The 21,200-nt window shown below is 40.0% G+C and overlaps 2 protein-coding genes across 3 annotated transcripts in view; both read left to right on the plus strand.

Moving 5' to 3' along the window:
- Positions 1-20,685, plus strand: part of adi1 (acireductone dioxygenase 1) — a 331,967-nt gene extending 311,282 nt beyond the window's left edge. The window contains exon 5 of the transcript XR_011907707.1: positions 20,671-20,685. The gene's annotated coding sequence lies outside the window, so the exon portion shown is untranslated. The remainder of the gene's footprint in view (positions 1-20,670) is intronic.
- The window catches only part of LOC140270373 (peroxidasin), a 50,968-nt gene that overhangs the window by 774 nt on the left and 28,994 nt on the right, over positions 1-21,200 (plus strand). Inside the window, exons 2-5 of one of the 2 annotated variants that reach the window (XM_072365511.1) lie at positions 10,518-10,589; positions 11,565-11,636; positions 17,957-18,028; positions 20,818-20,889. In XM_072365511.1, coding sequence (XP_072221612.1) covers positions 10,518-10,589; positions 11,565-11,636; positions 17,957-18,028; positions 20,818-20,889 — 288 coding nt within the window. The remainder of the gene's footprint in view (positions 1-10,517; positions 10,590-11,564; positions 11,637-17,956; positions 18,029-20,817; positions 20,890-21,200) is intronic. The other variant, XM_072365512.1, reaches the window with a different exon arrangement.

A 21,200-nucleotide genomic window follows, 5' to 3' on the forward strand; every position in this document is an offset into this window, starting at 1 on the left:
TATCATAAGTAATAATGACTGGAGCATAACTTTCTGAAAAGTTTCAATAAGCTTGGATGAGTTTTAATCGGGTTAAACTCCCATGTTTTTCTCCCTTCTGAGATTAAAAGAAGGAAATTCTTCTCTCTTGACAAGCACTTGTAAATATGTCCGGCTTGTTTCCTTTTTGACGCTGTTGACCACAGGCTATCAGAGCACAAAGCTCCATATAAGTCCAGTGTTCCCAGATATGTGGCACTCTTTGTCTTTAATCAGACACTGAAATCTTGTTCATTTCACTCCATACTGCATGCACCTATAAATAACTTAATTTAGGGGGACAGAGGGGCAACTCAGCCAGCCAATGCAACAGCAGCAGGCTCAGAATAAGTCCTCTACCAGCTGTGGTCAGTCCACAGCAGCCTGCTTGGATACCCTAAATGAAAGATGAAAGTTCACCATTTAGCACAGCTATGAAAGGACTGTTTTTAAGTCATCTGTGTTAGAGCTGATCAGAGCAGGACAGCATGCTGTGGTTTCCCAGGAGCTTTCATGCCGATGAGCTTTGAAGCTGCAGCCACTTCTCTTGGCTGTCATGTCAGGACGTGACTTCCTATCCCGGCTTCCTTCAGTCTGCTGTTTGAAATGTTCAACACAGGACTAGCCATCTGCAGCAGGAGACTGTCTCCCCCCAAACTCTTCAGGTTTTTTGTCGGCAGTCTTTTTGAAAGCCTCAAAATTTATGTTCTGAGAAATGTTCTAATTTTGATAGTTTTGACTTCTTTAAGTGTTTGGCCAGCTATGAAGCGATAATGTAGCAACAGGGATCCTGAGGCTTAAAGGTATTTGCCAAGATAGTGAGAGCTTTCCAGAGTGAGTAGGAGTTTCGTGTTATATTGGGACATTCAAACATTTTAAGGTCCTTAACTTAAAATGAACAACAACACATGATATATTGCACTGTTTGATGCTTATTTAACCAAAACTAAGACACAATGCAGAAGCAGTGTGTAAACAAGTCCATCCTCACTGTTTCCACAGCCAGGCGCTGATGATCAGGTGCACTTGATTAATTGATCATCAGTTCATGTGAGCGCCTCTATAAAAGCAGAAGCTTGGGCACGTAGTCTGGAGCATTCAGGTGTGTTAAGCAATGACCTTAGAGAAATAACTGTTGCTGCCCATCAATCTGGGAAGGTAAATTCTGAACTATTTGGTGTCAATCATTTTGCAGTGAGGAAGATATTTCACAAGAGGAAAACAGTCAAGGCGGTTGTCAATTTTTTCCAGGAGTGGATGTCCCTGCAAGTTCACTCCAAGGTCAGACCGTGCAATGCTCAGAGAAACTGCCAAAAAACCCCAAGAGCTACATCTCAGTCTCTACAGGCCTCAGTTAGCATGTTGAATGTTAAATATCATGACAGCACAATTAGAAAAAGACAGAACAAGTATGGCTTGTTTGTAAGGGTTCCAGGAGAAAGCCTCTTCTCTCTAAAAAGAACATGGCAGCACAGCTTAGGTTTGCAAAGCTGCATCTGAACAAAGCACAAGACTTCTGGAACAATGTCCTTTGGACAGACCAGACCAAAGTGGAGATGTTTGGTCATAATGCACAGCAGCACGTTTGGAGGAAACCAAACACAGCATATCAGCACAAACACCTCATACCAGCTGTCAAGCACGGTGGTGGAGGGTTGATGATCTGGGCTTGTTCTGCAGCCACAGGACCTGGACCTGGGCACCTTGCAGTCATTCAGTCCACCATGAACTCCTCTGGATAACAAAGTATTTTAGAGTCAAATGTGAGGCCATCTGTCCCACAGCTAAAGCTGGGCTGAAACTGGCTCATCAACAGGACAAAGATCCCAAACACAGCAGGAAATCTACAACAGAATGTCTGAAAAAGAAAAGAATCAAGATGTTGCAATGGTCCAGTAAAAGTCCAGACCTCTGCCTGACTGAAATGCTGTGGTGGGACCTTAAGAGAGCTGTGCATGAACCAAAGCTGTGAACCTCAGTGAATTGAAGCAATGTTGTAAAGAAGAGTGAGCCAAAATTTCTCCACAGATATGTGAGAGACTGATAAGATCACATTGAAAACTTTTACTCTTAAGTTATCGCTGCTGTAGGTGGTTCTATAAGCTGTTGAATCATTGGGCTGACTTACATTTTGTCTTAGTTTTACCGCTGAATAAATGATGACATGGCTCACATGAATCAGGACGAATTAGACGGTTTCCTTATTCCACCACAAACAAACATAATTTGTTTGTAAGGGTTTATTGTCAAGTTAGTCCTCAGTTCAGATGTATATCCCTCTTAGATGCATTGAAACTCCTGCAGCATTATGCACAGGGTTTTTTCCTCATCCATCTAACAATTGGTGATTATACAGCATGTGAATTCAGACTTGTTTAGTTAGCTTAACACCAATAAGATCATTTATAAGGGCATTAATGAGTTAAGTAGCCTATATTGTCATAAAAACCTATAATATAACCATAAAAATTTAGTGTTTCATTGGCTGAGGCTCATTGTTGAAGCCTTTTAAGACAAAGGACCTTTAAGGGCTGAGGACTTTGGAAATTCTAACCTCAGCCTTCATAGAATGGCGTCACTCTTACTCTTTCTGGTCTCATATGCTGTATTTTCTAAAGACTCCAACTGCTTTCTTACTCGTAAGGATTTTATTGCACTTGCCGTAACAAGTATATTTAATGTTTTCTCTTTGCTTTTTCTTATTAATTTGGCTCAGGCACTGTGAAATATCACACTGGTGCTTCACCTTATGGTGTTTTGGTAAAAAGTTTTGGGATACTTATTTCTGATATGCGATCCGTCAGGTTCTTCTTCTTCAAAGCAGATGCTGACTTAACCCACTCCTACTGTGTGTGGTTATTTCGTAGTGTGCCTGCATGCTGTTTGGACTTGTTGAATGTAAATGTTGCAAATACCAACCCGATAACAGACTGGATTATACTTAGTTATGGGCACTATAACGAACAACAAGAAGCATCCTTGTTCCCGTTAAACAACTCAAGTTCACAAAAAGTCGGGATGCTGCATAAAATTTCAGATTGGATTGACGGCAGCAACATTTCTGCAAACAAAGTTTAGGTTGGGGACAACAAAAGGCTGGAAAAGTAAGTGGTTCTAATATAGAAACAGCTGAAGAAACATCTTGCAACTAAATAGGTTAATTGGCAGTGGGTCAGTGACCAAATCTTTTCATTCTGTTTTTATTCACATTTTACTGTGATGGTAGACGGTCATCTACTTGTGGAAACCATAACAGCCCTGTAAGTGTTGCCGTCACAACTCTGATTACAATATGACGCTGCTCAGTCATACAAAGCCAACATATTCGATTGTTCTCTGATTAATGGAAAGGGAAGTTTGTCTGAAAGAGTAGGCCGGCTGATTTCTACACGTTGATCGTGTTCTTTCAAATTCAAGATTCAATCAAATCGGACACAAAATTCAGATGTGCATTTCTTTATTGCTTTATTTTTTTATGCGGGGACACAAAAAACATGGAATTTCCCCCGTTATCTTCTATTCTTTCTGACCTACATTTATGTTTCAGCTGTTGTCTCTGAGGACTGTCTGTTTGAGGCCAGCCAGTAAATTATATTCTGTCTCTGTCATGTTGTAGTAACACTGCTGCGTGTTTTCTTGCAGATTGGCTGTAGTTGTAGAAATGGTTGTTCTTCTATAAACTCTAATTAGCAACAATACATATAACTTGGTTGTTTTACTTGTATTAGCTTAGCTTAGTTCAAGTCTTAATCGAATTGTGTTCAGTGCAGTGAGTGGTAGTCCAGATCATGAGTGGAATCAAGTGTTTGTTGAGTCATTTCAGTGGGGATTCGTGTCACAGTTTAATGTGACTCTGAAGGTTCCATCATCACCCTCTCATCAGCCTTCATTCTGTCTCTGAGCCCCAAACAGCCGCCTGTTCTGCCTGAGTGACAGTGGGAGTGAGTCAGGGAGAGTAAGTGGAGTCTGTCCTGTTGGAATTTGCTGCAGTCAGTTTTTTGTGAGGCTCTCAGTCTCTGCAGCTTCATGGAATGCAAAGCCAGAAATCCCCAAAGCTTTGCTCATTTGCAGAGGGAGATAGTTGTTGAAGGGATCTGTACAGCCCCCCTCGGTGCCCTCCGATACTGAACAGCTGGTAAGTTTGGAGGAGCACTTACATGCTAACACAAGTATTTTGATAACCACAGATTTTTCTGTTTGTGCCCATTGTCCACATGGGGTTATGGTCACTGAAACCAAACTTTTTGTATCTTCCAGGGTGAAGATTTTGATTTGCACCATTAGATTGTATGCTGCTACAGTATCTCCTCAATTAAATGTTAGATTATGTGCTAGTCTTTCCTTTGCTTTGCTTATGGCAGTGAGACTAACTCAAGATAGTGATGGTGCTAACGTTGCTAACAGGACTTTTTCACATAAATGTACAGTAACTACATGGAAGACCAGAGGTGTTATGAAGTGCATTGTTACAGAAAACAACACCCCAACAAAAGTCAATAAATGCCTGTTGTTAGAACCAGCTTAAACCTGTCTGGACATTTGCCCCCAGTTTCTGCCCAATAAACTGTTTCTCAGCAGATCTAGATGACAGTCAGTGTTTGAAGGGATTGTTTTGTCTCTTCTGGCTCCTCTCTAACTTACTTTTTTCCCCTCTCGGGCTGACATGCAGCTGATCTCTGAGTTACATTATTACACACATTTTCATATTTCTGTATCAGTTCTATTACCTGTTGAAATCCTTCATTCTGTGCCGAATGTTTTTCAGAGAACCACACGGCCATTTTTAAACGTCCCGATTCATTGCAATTTTCTTGTTTAACTAAGAGTGACTCATGCAGGTCTGAGAAAAGTTGGAAAGCTGATTTGGGCATGATTCACAAAGCTAAATGTGTCCCCTGACCAGAAAAAAGAGAACAAGATATGATGTACACACATGGCACTCGGGTAGCGGAGGAATTGAGCAGCAGCCACACTTGCTCATCCAGACTTGGAAACAAGATTACAGGAACCCCTTTTGAAATGTTCCCCACAGTTATAGAACCACACAGTAAAGCCTCGATTCCAACTTTTGGAAATATGCACACTGGTGGCTGTGTCTGGATTTTTTTCTTTTTTTATGTGGTTGGTGCTATGAGTCTGACTAAGTATACAAATTTTAGAGCAGTTACAAAAATTGCCTTGCAATCAGACACTGCTGTTTGACCCAGAGCTACACTCGGCACAGATTTCTGTATTTATCTGTGACTCAGAAATCTGTTCGCACATTGAATCTGGCACCTTTATTCCCCCTTTTTGATGTAGAGGTTGGCCATGTTGGACTCAATCACACCATTATGTGCTGGATTTGATGGACTCTTTGTTGTTGAAAGTAGGTCTTCCACTTCACCAGTTCACTTTGCTGCAGCACAGTTATCTGATTACGGTGGTGCTGCTGGCTACAGGTTCACTGAGTTCTGCAGGTTTATTCTTTGTCTTTGACTGAACTGTTGCTAGAATGTTAGAAAACAGGGAGTCCAACTCCCCGAATTCTACTGGCCATCGTTGTACTCCTGGTCTACTTTTTTACGAAAGCCATTCTGGACATCTGGATGTTTGGTTCTGGATATCTGCAGGTCCAATCTCTGAGATAGACATAAACACAATGATAGAAGACCTCACTGTGTCATTTATTATCATTCTGTGGAGAAAAAAAAAAAATTTTTTAAAAAAGCCCCTCTACTCAAAGAGATCACACAATATTTAGGGTTATTTCTAGTGTCATGAAGATATGCTTAAAGGTTTCCTCGCATATTGAGTAATTCTGGTCAAATAAATTATTTAATTAATTATTATTTAACTTTTTGCCTGCATTTCAGATGCTTATACTGACCAATAACAAATGTAGGTTTCTTGCAGGGATTCAGAATTTTCTATACCCTCTGTACCCAAAAGACTGTCAGCATGGCCTAGCCTAAATAGTTTGTTCTTGTGTTTATTGTGTCAAAATGCTGCAGTGCAAACAATGTAACTTTATTAGATTATCCTACATGGAATTTCTTAGAAAGTTGAGTACAAAAGGGTCTACAGGAGTGCATCTCTGGGCTGTGCTCTTATCAGCTTGGCATGTTGAATTATGGGCCTACCTTCCTGTGTGGGTAATTGAGGCAGAGAGGCTGTTCATTTTCAGGCCTTTTGTTTAGGCAAAACTAAGAGGAGTCTGTTAGCCCCTCTGCAGGGCTGTTAGCATTGCTGTTTTATAGCTTACTCTGGCTCAGTGCCATCAAAACACATTAATAGCAGTTAACAGAGTTAATAAGTCCCCGAAAAACATGTTACGAAATACTCTGAAACCTTTTGTTACAACATTGCAGCTCTCTCCGGCCACTTGATTAACTATTTGCTGAATGGTTTTAAAGTGTTTCGTTTACTGAATGCCCTCCATAGTTTATCCTGGGTTTCACCCTCTGTGGGTTGACTTTTTCCTCCCCCACCTAGTTTTCTCTGTGCTCCTAAACAACCACAAAGGTTGGGTAGGATTAGAGGCCGCAGTGCTCTTTTTTGACAAAGTGTAGTCATTACTTGCTGTTTAATTGTGTTTGTGTTAGAAAACAGGATTTTTGCTTCTGTCCTTAAAACAATGGAATCTACATCAGCACATATCTTATGAATTAGCATCATAAAACAATGGCATTACTCTTAGTAGAGGGTTAAGTTTTTTTTGCCTTAATGATGGATGGGCGGTTTCAGTTTTTGGCGCACACACAAGGTTTTTATTTGCAGATCCCAATACAAAACAAGCCCTCAAGCAGGAGTCAAAAGTACCAGTGCTGCCATTCCATGATCTAAGGCCAGTTTTCAATCTCACTCTGAGCTGTTGTGGGAAGCAGAGGCGCTGATGTCATTAACTCTGATACTTCCAGGACATTCTAGTCAGCTGAGCCTTTCCTTCCCTTCAGTCGACAGCTGAGCTGATGCTTCAAACGCACCAGACGACTCTCTGCCTGACCTTATTTAGCCTTCTCAACAAAGAGTCAGTCTTGTCAGCCATGAAAATAAGCCAAAATACCAACCTTGAGAAGTGAAGACCAGTCCAGTTAACAACTGTATATGTGTGACAATGTGTTTTCTGTAACTTCCTGGCACTATTTTCCATTGTAAGCACTGTGCAGGGGATTTTTATCAGTAGAAACCTTTGCTCTCATACATGCATTTCATACGGCCCCAGATGGGTGCTGCCTGAACCAGCATGTAGCTCTACTCGCATACACCCCTCCTCCTCCTCATCCCTCAGAGCCAGCAACAGTTTAGAAGTCAGTCCCTCCCTCAGCATGTCTGGACAGTGTGCTCTGCATCCAGAGCCTGCAGGGAGAGGTTTTCCGAAGGGTTTTGTGCTTCCAGGGACGACCCCCTTGCCTACGATCATTCTAAATGTTGTCATTTATTATCTCTGAATACCTAAGCAGTCCTATTTTAACTTTCTGATGGTGAGGTATCATGATTTGTACAAATCTAGTCACCGGTTGTGTTATTGTGATCAGCAACGCTCCAGTTATTTTAAGTAGGCCAACAAGTTAAAGACAGTACTGCATGTGTGATGGCACTTTCTTTTATATGTTAACTTAGGTACCAAAGAGCTGTTGATGAGATTTTGAACAAGTTGTTTTTAACCCACATCAGCTGTTAATCTGTGTCAGAGAGCTTTTAGAACAATTGGAGGAAGCACCTCGAATTGATTTAAGTAGCTTAAATCTGGATCTGCAGAGACTTTCAGATGTTATCTCTTTTATCATGACACCAATGAGCCTCAAGTCTTTAACCTTCTCAACACCTCTGCCTGGTATACGCTAGAATACATACCATGAGCAAAGTGAGCTGACAACTTCATGACTCAACTTTTCCACCTTGGAACTGCAATGTACCAACAACAGTCTTATAGGGATTAATCCAGACATCCAGTGTTTTATGTACATGCAACCCATGGAGCCAGTTCCTTCAGCTGGGTTGAGACTCCTCGCTGGCAGTCTTCAAACAGGTTTTATCTAGTAGAACATACATTCTTTGATAACAAGCCACAGGCTTTTGGATTTGCTTCTGAAAAAGTTTATTTCTGTTCTTTTCTTATAATAATGCAATACTTTTATGTTTTCCCTGATATTCATGAAACATTGTATGAATGTGTATGCTAAGGTAGTGGAAAAATACAGAATTTAGATTCATCTGTAAACTGGGGATGGATTAGATACTAGGAAAAGATGTGTTAGACCTTATTTAGGAAAAAAGAGCTTTCTCTAAAGAAAAAAAAAAAAGACTTGTCAAGACCGCCATCCCCCTGATGTCTTGACAGTTTTGCATAATAAGTGAAGTATGTTATGTCTGTGTGACCCAGCCTGAGATTATTTACTTTTTAAGGTCATTGGCGAGCAAGAATGCAAGGAGGCAGCCTGAGTTCCTGCTGAGCCACTTTTTGGAGGAGTGGTGGATGTAATTCTCCTCAGATGATTTGTACAAACCTACTGTTTGAACCAGCAACACACACACAGAGGTTTAACTGGACAGGCTTGTATGTTACCACATACAAGTTTACCGTTTACCATCTTCTTTTTAATGACTTGTTACTGGTTTTGGAACTGAGGATACAAGTTGTTGCAGTTTTTCAGGGGAATCTGTGTCCATTCTTTTTGAATATAAGATTTCAGCAGCCTCTGGCTTTTGTTTGATTCTCCTCTTCATGATGCTCTGTGCATTTTCGGTAGGAGACAAATGTGGACTGCAGGCAGGCCAGTCAAGTGCACACACTCTGTGTATAAAGCCACACTGTTGGAAGTCATGAAGAATGAAGTCTGGCATTGTATTGCTGTAGTAACAACGGACCTCCCAGGTTGATGATAGCATAAGCATCAATGGTACCTTTACACATATGAAGTCATCCTTGCTATGGACCCCCATACCATCACAGACACTGACTTTTACACCTTTCTCTGATAACAGCCTGGATGCTCTTTCTCATCTTTGGCACGTAGAACCAGACCAAAAAGCAGCTGAAACATGTAACTCATGTGACCACAGAACACGTGTCCGCTGTCTTTCTGTCCACCTGAGACGAGCTTGTGTCCAGAAACTTGGCTGTTTCTGCACAGAGTTGATATGTGGCTTCCTCCTTGTGTGATACAGTTTCAGGTTACATTTCTGGATGCAGCGGTGGACTGTGTTGAGTGAAAATGGTTTTCCAAGCTCCTCCTGAGCCCATGTGGCTGTATTGATCACGGTGACTTAATGGTTTCTCATGCAGTGCTGCCTGAGGGCTCCACGGAGGTCATCCTACAGTGGTTCCTGTCTTTAGCTTTACATACTCCTGACTCCCTGAATATTTTTACATTATTCTGCACTGTATAATAAAAAAAAACTAAATACTTTACAGTCTTCCATTGTGAGATAGTTTTTTGGAATTTATGATGATTCTCTGATAGTATTTGGCACAGAGTGGTGAGCCGCGACCCATCCTTGTTGGGAAAGACTAAATCCTTGATGAATGCTCCTTTTTACCCAATCCTGACACCCTCACCTGTCACTAATTAATCTGCTGATGGTAGAATCTTCCAGGCTGTTCCTTGTATATTCTATACGTTTTTCTGTCTTCCTTTGCCTCTCTTCAACTTTTTTTCTAGATTATTTCTATTTTTTAAATGCAGTGAAGCTCGTCAGGGAAGACGCTGAAAATCGCTTCTTTGTATTTGCTACTTAAATGAAAATGAAAACAAATGAATAAGGGATTTAAGTTTTTGTTGCATTTTAGAAAACTTTTTTTAATTTTCTTTCTTTCTGCATCTTCATCTCTGGTAGGACACGAGGCTTCATCAAAGAACCAGCAAAGATAAAAGATAAAAAATGATCAAGTCTAATGACGATGTTAGGAACAGTCAACTTCTGTTATGTATATATGAACAGCAGGTTTCACTTGTGGAATGTATCTTGTAAAAACACAGATGGCTTAGTTGAAGATCAGATTACTGAAAGCCTACTTTCCTAAAACATAACATCACTGTTCAAACAGGATGTTCGTGTAACATGTTATAATGCAGGCTGTGATGTCACATGGGGTCAAGGATGATTTCACTCTCATAAGGCTGTTTGCATTGTCAGAGTCTGAGCTTGTCAGTTTAATGCCATCTTAAATAATTTGTTGTAAAGCCAACCGTAATCAGTATCACGTTGAGCTCTGTTGTTATTATGAAGCCTCATTAAATTCGAAAGAAATGGGAGACAGATTCTGAAACCAGCTGACTGCTTCAGGCAGCCCTGTGCTTGTTATCTTTGGGGAAAATGTTATTTAAATCTGCCCTCGTGGTTAAACCTCAACAAAGGCATTCTTGTGAGATGAGTACCCAGTCCAATTATCCTCCAGGATTATTATGTGACGGCTCATGCAAGCGTGCGTCACCTGCTTTGCACACGTTAAAAATTCTAATGATTGAGTTTAATATTATTTTCTTAGTGTGAACACAGTCTCTTCTGTTTTCCAGAGACCTGAGATTCAACAAAATCAAGGATTTGCCGCCGGGGTCCTTCAGGCGATTAAACAACCTCAACACACTGTAAGTCTCGCTGCTCAGGCACAGTAATGATGGTCACACCTGATTATTCTCACTCTGTTCTCCTTTGGTTTCACACATGTGGGTCAGCTCATAATCTCAGAGGTACTTATTTTCTCACTTCCATCCTCAGGGCCGTTTCTGATATGCTAAAGTAGCGCAGCATGAGCCAGTTGAGCATCTTTAACTGTGAACTTTTATTTTTCTGATTTATTTGCCTCAGTGAATCAGTCAGACTTTATTTTGTATAGCACCTTTCAAATAAAAATGAAAGTAGTATAAATCACTTGACAGAGTGCAAATTCAGAAATAAAAGCAAGTATTAAAAACAACACTTCTCAGCTGATATGTATACTATTTTTCACCCCAGCTCTAAAGCACGAAAGGACTGTATTCTGGACAACGCTCAGTAAAATTTGAAAGAACCTTTCTGTCTGCATTGAGCGACAAAGTAAAACAGATGTCTTGAGTATTTTGTTGAAACTGAATTCTCCATTTAGATTTGGTCACTCTGCCAGAAAGGTCTGATTGGTGGCATTTCTTTTGTGTTTGATGAATTAACTATAACCCTCCAAACTCCTGTTCCTTTTTCTTTTTGGGGAATTGTGTGTGGCATGAAGTGAAGAAAAAAAATGCCTGACTGCATTTTATGACCAATCTGTTGCATAGAAAATGCTAAATACCTGAAAAGGTCAGAAAACTTCCTGTTAGACCAAGAATATGAGCAAGGCAAGGGGCTTTAGATTTAGTTTTAAAGTGCAGAAAAGTCATTTAATGCAATCGTCCAGCCATCCACATGTCTGTTATTGGATTTTCTGTGGTTCCTGAACAGCTCCTGTTGGTTTCAGGCTGCAGCTGAACAATAACATCCTAAAATCTCAGCTGGTGTCCAGTATCACTTTTGTGCACAGGATTATGTCTTGATTGTGACAGCAACAAACTTTCTGTGTTTCTTTTGTCCTTCTTTTTATTTTACAGCCTCCTTAACAACAATCATGTACGAAGAATCCCCAGAGGAGCGTTTGAAGACCTGGAGAACCTCAAATATCTGTAAGTTGCCTCATGTTGGATTGTTTCCTCTCCAGTTTAAGGCATGTATTTTATCAGGCAGACAGACCACTGGAACATGAGTGTTTTTGTTCAATCAGTCAAGGAGGAGACTTGCTCAAACATGCCTTTCTGAATGCTTATCAGCTGTTGTTGTTGTAATCTGTCTGTGAAATTGTAATCAGTGCAGTTTATGGAAATGGTGTCGATGAAATTCCTCCTTTGTCTGATCCTCCGCTCTTATTCGTCTGGAACTCAAATCCTGAAGGCAGAATTGAGAACATGGGTGGTTTTAAGGCATGTGTAGCCTCAGGGATTTGTGAGAAGGCTCATTGTATTAGTCACTTACCTTATCGTTCTGCTGACCTCAGTTCTGGTGAAAATAGAGTCTGTGCCAACTTATTCCCTGTGTTCCTCAAACATTGGTACAAAACTTCAGATACATTTACATTTAATTCTCAGTGGTTTGTTTTGTTTTTGTTTTGAGAGAAGTTTAGAGAATTTAAAGGACCAAAGATATCGAGTTTAATTGGAGGTACAAAAAAAGATCAACAGGTTATCAGCATAGTCTGATTGCTGATAAAGGAAGATGTACAACACATATCTGTACATTTGTTACCATTTAAAGGTCTTTGTGTCTGGGAGACAGCTAGCATGTTGTAACGTAATTGTCCAGCTAACATCTTGGACAAACAAGATTATGTGTTTTAACATCTTTGAACGAGCAAACATTTGATCCATTTTGAAGAACTATGGACACATAGAGGTTACATACTTCACATGGAAAAGGTAACAACATCTTTACATTTTTCAGAACTTCAAATCAGTTCAATTTGTTGTAGACATTCCAGATGAGGTAACTAGTTGAGGAAAAACAGGTTGAATCTGTCTTAAGCTTTTCAGTAAAAAGTCACAAATGATGCATATAAGGAATGAAATTAGATTGCTCTCCCATCTTTCTTACTCCTCAGGAGCTCCCTGCCGTTATAAGGAGAGATGCGTCGACTCTGACTTTCTTTCTAAGAACTGTCATTTCTAAAGTGAACATTTAGCTGTAAATAATGCTGACCATGAATAACTTTTACATTTTCAAAGCTGCACCTGACGACAGTCTTTCTCTCTGTCACTGGAAATTCAAAGTGTTCCAATATCCTGGATTGAGGTATTTGGTCAAAATCCACAAAAAATAATTACACTGTATCCCATCTTATGCATAAGATTACAGGTTCTAAGACCTTTCTTTTTTACTCCTCTCAAAATATAAAAATGCATAAGAGTCGTGCTGTTTGTATAATTTTAATGTAGTGGTTAATAAAAGCAGAGGAATCCAACAAGATTAGTCTGCATCTTACCGGCAGTAGAAAGCAGTTAGAATTCCCTGAGTTTGAAGAAGGAAACATTTTCCTAAGGGGAAAGCTAAAGCTTAAAGTTGCTCCAAACTTGGACATCTAAAGTTCAGAGCTCAGAAGTGATTCATTGTGATTCGAGACATTGGATGGCTTTGTTTCACATCCACATCCACAATGCCTTCCGAAACACTGAAAATGAGTCCTAAAAGAACTTAATTTAAACCTCTCACATCTCAGATCTGCATTTCTCTTTGCTATTGAGGTGTGTAGCCTCATCATACAAGGACTGGAAACCTTAGAAGAATCAGATTAAGAGCAGATAGTTTGATGAATTACTGATCTCTGTCATTACTATGATTTGATAAGACATTAAGTTAGTAAATCGTTCATGGTCAAATGAATGTGTTTGCAGTCAGAATTAGTTTCAGGTTTGGGGTTATTTCACTACTGCAGGACAGATGGCAGTTAACAGATTTACCTGTGAATTCTGAATAAAGTCAAAGAGTGCATGAAGATGATTTGAATTACCAGTCTGAAACTTGAGGTTAAACCAGATGTTGACCTTCTGACCGGTTGATGGTCCTCGGTACACTATCAAACCCACATTGGAAGAGCTCAAAAGGGGAAGAAAAATGGGGGTGTGGAATGCTCAAGTCGAGGCCTAAATCTAAATTTTGATTAAGTTTTGTGATTATCTGTATTCTTCAGATACAATCAAATGTAATCAAGATAATGTAAAAGACTGGTAGATAATCATGCAAAACAGTCCAAGTGAGTCATTTCTGCTAAAAGGCAGAATGATATCTTCTGGGTAAGAGGATATACTTGCTATTTCCACAGAGGAATGTTATGTCTATGGATATATTTAAACTTAAATTATTAAAAACACTCATTTTCATTATGTTTTTTTTTCAAGGAAAAGTGTCTCACTGTAGTGACCAGCTCACAAGAGAGGGAAGAAAAAGGTGGAGATTGGTGATATACAGGCTTTTTTCTCCTCCGTGAACTCGCATACAAACACAAACATGGACATTCCTGGCATACCCCCCATTTGTAATTAAATCCTGTAGCTGTTTAGTAACTATTTTAATTACAGAGCCCTTCTCACTTAAAAGCACAGCTGATCTTAAGACTGTACCATTTCCCCAGCCTTTGTGATTATGCGAAGGTGTTCCTCCACCCTCCCCCCTTCCTGCTGACTCAGTGTGTTACAGGTGGGGGTTAGATTGTATCCCCCATCTCACCTCCTCACTTCCTTTGGACCTCTCTAAAGTCCATTTCTTGCTCTCTTTAATGTACTTAAAACCTAATGGCTGGGTGGCTGGTGTTGTATAAGAGCCTCCATCCCTCCTACAACTAGCTCCATAAACGAGTTGAACAGAGATCAGCACGCCTCACTGTGGGAATCCTTCACTGTTCATTTATCTTTTTTTGTACTTATGAGAACATAAATGCATATTACCCTGAGTGCATACTGCATTTTGTCGTGAGTATTGATACAGATTCGTCAGCTTCTGCAGTCCAAAATCTGATGAGGGAAGTTATCTTAATTTTTAGATAAACAACTTTATTTTCCTAAAAAAAACAACCACAGATTGAATAGCCCTGAACATACCTCCTTGTAGGACGGCTGGGTTTGAAAAAGCAAACTTGGCTGCCATCCTATCAAAGTGTCCACCTTGTTCGCAATCTCTGGAAGTCTATTTGCAAATCACTCTCCTCCTCTGTTTCAGAAGACATGCCTTCCATTTAACTTTTAGTTGGAGGAAGAAGTCAGAGGGTGCCAAATTTGGCACTTTGGTAACGAACAGCGTTTTCAAAGCGCTTTCAGTCGGCAGATGTTTGGCACGGTTCACATAGACGTGATGCGTTAACGCTGAATCGTAGACATTTGGAACTGTCTTTGCAATCTTTCATGCAATTTAATTGGCTAGCGTCTGCACTTTCCCAACACTCTCCAGTGGGACATGACACATAATTCAGATCTGCAAAGCAGCATTACCTCATTTAAAGTGGACCGACCGGCGAAGCCTGAAAGGTTACAGTAACACTCTTAAATTGACAGTCTGAGCCTGTGGGACATATTTCTGGTTAAAACTTTGGAAACAACGAGCGAGGGTACACCCTTTAGAGTTAGCCAATTAAATCCCTTCCCCTTGCCAGTAGTACGGTGTTTCCCCTCAGTGTCACTGCGTTCCACAGTGTTGGACCACAGTTTCTGGTAATCATGACTAGTTTATTCATTTTGACTGGACCGCTTCAAGCCCAACAAAACAGGACTTAGTCAGCTGCCAGCTGTCTCGCAGTCAGGTAATATCCATGAATCTCTTTCTGTCCACGAGTTGTTCCCATTAGTTTGAGAGCCTCCATTAGACCCATCCCGGCTAATAAACGTGTGTTTCTGTAAAGACAAAGGTGAGCTGTGCTCTTTCTTGTTGGCACGCACACCCAGGTGTTGTGAACCCATCAACATCTCTGTGTGCACGTCAGAGGTCTGTGGTGAATCTCAAACGTACACCTCTGTGAGGGAAGAACAGGACTTCCAGAAAACAACTGTAATTGTGAAAGAAGCAGTCGCAGATATTTATTGTAAACAGTGACTTTAATTGGGCTTTTGCTTTTTATGCTTCCAGTCATCGGTCACAACTCTTTGATCACACCTTGTACACAGTCCATAAACTTTTTCATGACTTTGTTGTTAAGTATACTTTCTAAAGGTACTGTGTGTAGTTTATTACACCATCTTTTCTCCCCGTTAACTTGCATGTATAATCAACAAAAAACATTTGGATGAACTCATAAACTTTCAGATTAGTTAATGATTAATGCGTTCCTTGGATTTTTGGTGAGTTCCATTTACCTCAAATGGTGAATGTCAGAAGTGGGACTGACATTCCACCCGAGCTGCCTGCATTCCAGACAGTAAGTCGGTAAATAGTGGGGATTGATCCCTGACCTGATTAGCTATTGTTAGTGATACCAGTTGATATCAGGGCATATTAAAGCTCTTGGGACTTATTATTGAATGGAATTCCACTACTGGGGCATCAACAGTGAACTGAGTTATCTCACTCTTATCTAGATAGTGATATACTTTTATTTTCATTATTTACTGGCAGAAAGTCATCTGGAACATGTGTGAAAGCCATTTAGTCTCCTCATAAATGACAATTGTCTGAGAATGACAACTCTTTTTTTTTCTTTTCTTTTTTTCCTTTGATAAAATGTCTGATAGCTTGACAGAGACAAGTTACACAATTGAGAAGGAAACACACTGAGAAAAGATGTTCCATACATTTAGCTACTTGTGTTGTGTGGAGATCTGAATCTCTCATCACGGTTCTTTGTGTGCCGTGGTTGAGGGTGAAACATGAGGTGGGAGATGAAAGAGCAGACAGCTGGAAGCCATTGCTTTTTTAGTATCACATCTCTTTGACACGTGTTATGGAAAGAAAACATGCCAACAACAAGGCTGTCTGTCTGTGATGTGTGATCCTGTACGAGCCTCTGATTACTTTAGTCTCTTTGACGTTACAGTGAGAAGTTGAATGAAAAGTGAAGACACATGGAGAAATATTTGGCACACAAGATTTGTGACATCATATTTTTCTGTTTATGATGACTGATCTTTATTTGACGATCCCACCATCCTGATTATCTTTGATTATTCAATGTGACTGTAGTCCATATGTTAAAAGGACTTTCTCTTAACTGCCTGTAATGTACAGGACTCTGTAAAAGTCTCGATCTCGCTCTCATTTGTTTATGTATTTCCAGTGAAACAGGTAATAGGTGCAACGCTTTGTTGAAACGTGTGAAAACATAAATATAAATACAGAATTTAAGACAAAAAAACAAGAGTTTGTACAATTCTAATTACAACAAAACTTTAAAAAATCAGTGTTTGGTCTGAGCACCTTCAACACAGTCTGAACCCTCTTAGACAAGCTTTCTGTCATTTCTTCAAGTAGTCTTCAGGAATAGTTCTCCAGGCTTCTTGAAGGACATCCCAAAGCTCTTCTTTGGATGTTGGCTGCCTTTTGTTCCATTCTCTGTCAGGATGACAGAGAATGTTATCTTCTGGGTAACCAAAGCGACTTACAGTGGTAGGCGGGTAGAGGAAGGGGGTCTTGCCTAAGGACTCCTACTGGAGGTAGTACCTTTCATGCAGGGGATTGAAAGGTACTACCCTTCCATGGAGACCATTTCTGATGAGGCTTGGGCCAACAGTAGATGGATCAACTGAAGGTCCAGATGCATCTCTCAGGGCTTTGCTGGATTTTATCTTGATTTTATTTTATTTTTTTTCATTTTTATTTTTCATATACTTTTCATCTGCTGAAGATAATGCCACTTAGATAATGTCACTTCCACTGATGCCACTGAAGATTATGTCACTTCTTCTTTTGTCTTCCACATGTTCCACTTTGGGATTTTTCATGGATGCAAGTAAAGAAATGACAACAAATGATGCGTCTTTGTGACAGACTGCCAGTAACAAACAGTAACATTTGTTTTGTTGTTGTTGTTGTTGTCTATTATATATAGACACAACACTGGTTCATTCCTTGAGTTTGGTACCTTTTTTTGCTGGAATGATTTATAAGCGGCTTAAGAAGCAAACAAAAAATACATTCCTCTGAAAACGGTCAGGTACAAGAACTGGACTGAAAATCAGTGAAAAAGCAGTCGATGTCCAAAAAAAAAAAAAAACATTGAAAGACCTTCAGAAAGCCTGGGGAACTATTGCTCAAGACCACTTTAAAGGATTACAAGAAAGTCTGGCTGCTTGGAGTGAAATGTAAAGAAATGAGGGCTGGATCGGGACTTTTACATCAAATTGTATTGCATTTTTGTTCAACATTGATCAGCCGCAACATTAAACCACTCTTTCTTTTAATATAACCAGGGAGAATTCAGATGATCCACTGTGAGTGTGTTACTAATTTTTTTACTGATTATCTCTCCTTTCAGCTATTTGTACAAGAATGAAATCCAATCAATTGACAGACAAGCATTTAAGGGGCTTGTCTCTCTTGAACAACTGTAAGTGACCTACTTCCTCATACACCTTTGTCCTTGTTCTTGCAATATTCTTCCTCCTCCTCCCACTTACTTCTCCACATTTGTAAACCGACCCCTCCCACCCCCCACCCCCCTACAAATCATGAAGCCTTGCTAGGTCTTCATGCTTGCAAGTCGTACAGTAAGATGCACCAGTGCAAAGCATGTTCTTGTGACATGACTTCATTGACCTTACATAGATAACTGCCCCCAATCAGCACACGACATTCATTCTTCTCTCCCCTTCTCTCCCGCTGTCATGCATGCCATGTGTGCACCCACCCTTGTGTGCTGTGCTGCGCTGTCCCCCTTTGACCCTTCTGCATGAGTCGCATGGTCAGGACGACAGATGTGCGCCTCCCCTTTGTGAAGCTTGTTGTGCAGGAGTCAGTGCTGCTGCCATAGAGCAGAGCTTGACCTGCATCTGTCCTGCTGCTGCAGAAATCACACATTTGCTCCGATCTGCAGTAATTTGTTGTTTATTTGTGACAGTCCTGCATAATGTGTGTTTAGTCTGTGCAGTACAACTGCTTCCTGTAAGTCATGACACTAAGAAGCACTCTGTCTGTGGTGTCTAATACACATGCATGCTTTACAAGAAAAAGATGTCTGTAAGTGTTAATTGAACTGATAGATGATGACTGCAGAAAAACACCTTTAGTGAATGTCGATATGCCATTGAATTATTCAGACCAACCAATGCAGCTATATAGGCAATATGTAGCATGACGTCAGATTCTAGGCTGAACATCTGCTGAGGATATTTCTACAGTAATGAATCATTTTATGTTTGAGTAACACGTTTTCAGTCACAGTCAATACACTTTAACAGATACCAAAGCCTAAAGTCCTCATGCTTCTGTTGGGGGAATAAAGAGAACATCCCAACACTTCTTATCTGCGTAACTATTACTATGCCGGTGATTCATCAGAAAGCAAGCTTCATGGGAAGATGACTTTCAGAAACGTGAATACAAAGTAGAGTTTCCTTTCGACCTTTCAGTGCAGTGGAGTTAGGGAGACAGCTGTAATCTACAGTTATAACAGCCATACTTGATGAATGGTTTTGAAGCATAACCAATGTGGGATCCTCATCCATCAAAGTGGTGATTAAGTGGCTCTAAAATGAATTTACTGTTGCTTTCCAACCAGTTGGACTGATACAGCAACGAAAGTTAAGATGTTGGAAGTCCATGATTTTCAGTTGTGCCTTTTAATATTTGTGTTTGTGGTACCCATCTGAATCCTTTGTTATGCTACCCACGCAGACATCTTTTAATACTTCTTCCCGAACCATTTATTTGTCAGCATTCGGTGGAAATTATGATTTCTTATGTTTAGAGGGATTTGTGAGGGAATTGTTACAAAGGGCAAGTTTCTCTTTATGATTTTCTTTATTTTGTCATTTCATGCTGATCTTAAATTGATTCAGTTATGTTTTTTTCTGTCACAAGCCTGCACAAGTCTCCACAAAGCCAAATCAGACGCATGTTTTCTGTGTTTTCAATGGTCTAAAATGTGCCATTTACACAAGTAATCAGACCCTTTGTTATGAAATGTTTAACTAAGTTCTTGTGTACACTGTCTTAGTGAGTAGACATGCTTCAACAGCTTGACTGCACTCTGCCTGTTGTTGAGAGAATTGTTCCACCTGCGAAGCAGAATTGTGTTATTGAACAGATGTTGGCAAGAATACAGGAAGGTTTCTGCAGCATTTAAATGCCCAAAAGCACATAAGCCTCCATCATTCTGAAATTAAAGAAATCTGAAACTGCCAAACTGGGTTATCAGTCATAAAGGGCCAAGGTTAGACTGATAACCAGAAAGCCAATGGTCACTTTGAATGAGATCTGGCATTCCATTGGTAGATGGTGGGGCTTTTGAGGAGGATAACCATTAGGGCAGCACTCCAGCAGTCAGGCCTTTATGGCAGAGTGGACAGACAGGTCAGATGATAGTCTGCTGGAGGTTTGCCAAAAGGCACCTGAATAACTTCAAGGCCATCGAATGAAAAGTCTTCTTATCTAATTAGCAAAGTTTTTGTGTATTTGAGCACATTTTAACATTTGACATAAGTAGAGAAAACCAGACACTGAGCGTAACCTGATTAACATCCCTGTAGTCAGACATGGTGGTGGCAGCATCATTCTGTGGGAATGTTGTTCTGCAGCAGGGGCAGAGAGGCAAGTCAGAGTAAACAAAGTAATGATGAAGGAAAGTCACAAGACAATTTTTTGTTTCCCTAATAAAGAACCAAGTGAAGAGTCTGAACACAAGTCTAAAATACATGTTTCAGCCTTTTTAATACATCTGCAAACATTCTAAATACCTGTTTTTGCTTTGTCATTGTGGAGAATGAAATATAAACGATTGCGAAAGAAAATTGATCTGATTTTAAAATGAATGTGAAACATTCCAGGTATGAAAACTTTCTTTTTGGGCACTGCACCATATGTTTGCACTTCAAGAGATTATCGTTAAACTTAATCGTCACCTGTGCCCAATTACCTTTTAAAAAGAGCCCTCAGTCATAAATTTTCAAACCATATATATAATGAATTCCTGGTGTGACAGTTCCTCGAGCCTCTCTGCATTCACACGGAGTAAGATGTTGTCTGCATTAGTTATTTTTGTCATGGCACCAGTTGTGAACAAGGATGACAGAGCATGGCTGAGGGGTTTTACAGACTCTCCTCTTAGGTTTCACAAGGACTATAAAAGTTTTGTAAACAGTTTTTACTCTGCTTTGTCTACTTTTTGCTCTTCTCCAGGTACCTGCACTTCAACAACATCGAGTCTTTGGAACCAGAATCATTCACCCATCTGCCAAAGCTGGAGCGATTGTAAGTGCACTCTGTCTGATCTTTTACCCCAAAATTATGAGGCTCACTGTGTTGTCACAAGATTTGTGTGCCTTTAAAAAGTGACAGCACCCATATGTTGCATCTGACCTGAATAGCTTAATAACGGACAAATTATATAAAATGATAATTTCTTTTAGTTTTTTTGATAATAAGATGAAGATCTGTTGCATGAAAAAGTGCTGCGATTTCTAGATTTATCTTGACTTTAATTCATAAAGTTTGAATCAGCAATTCCAGATGTGGTGCCAGTGGTTATGTTGCGATTACAACATTATGAAGTAGATTGTGAA

This window comes from Leuresthes tenuis, unplaced genomic scaffold (genome assembly GCF_036924035.1).
Source record: "Leuresthes tenuis unplaced genomic scaffold, fLeuTen1.0.hap1 SCAF_15, whole genome shotgun sequence".
NCBI classification, from domain to species: Eukaryota; Metazoa; Chordata; class Actinopteri; order Atheriniformes; family Atherinopsidae; genus Leuresthes; species Leuresthes tenuis.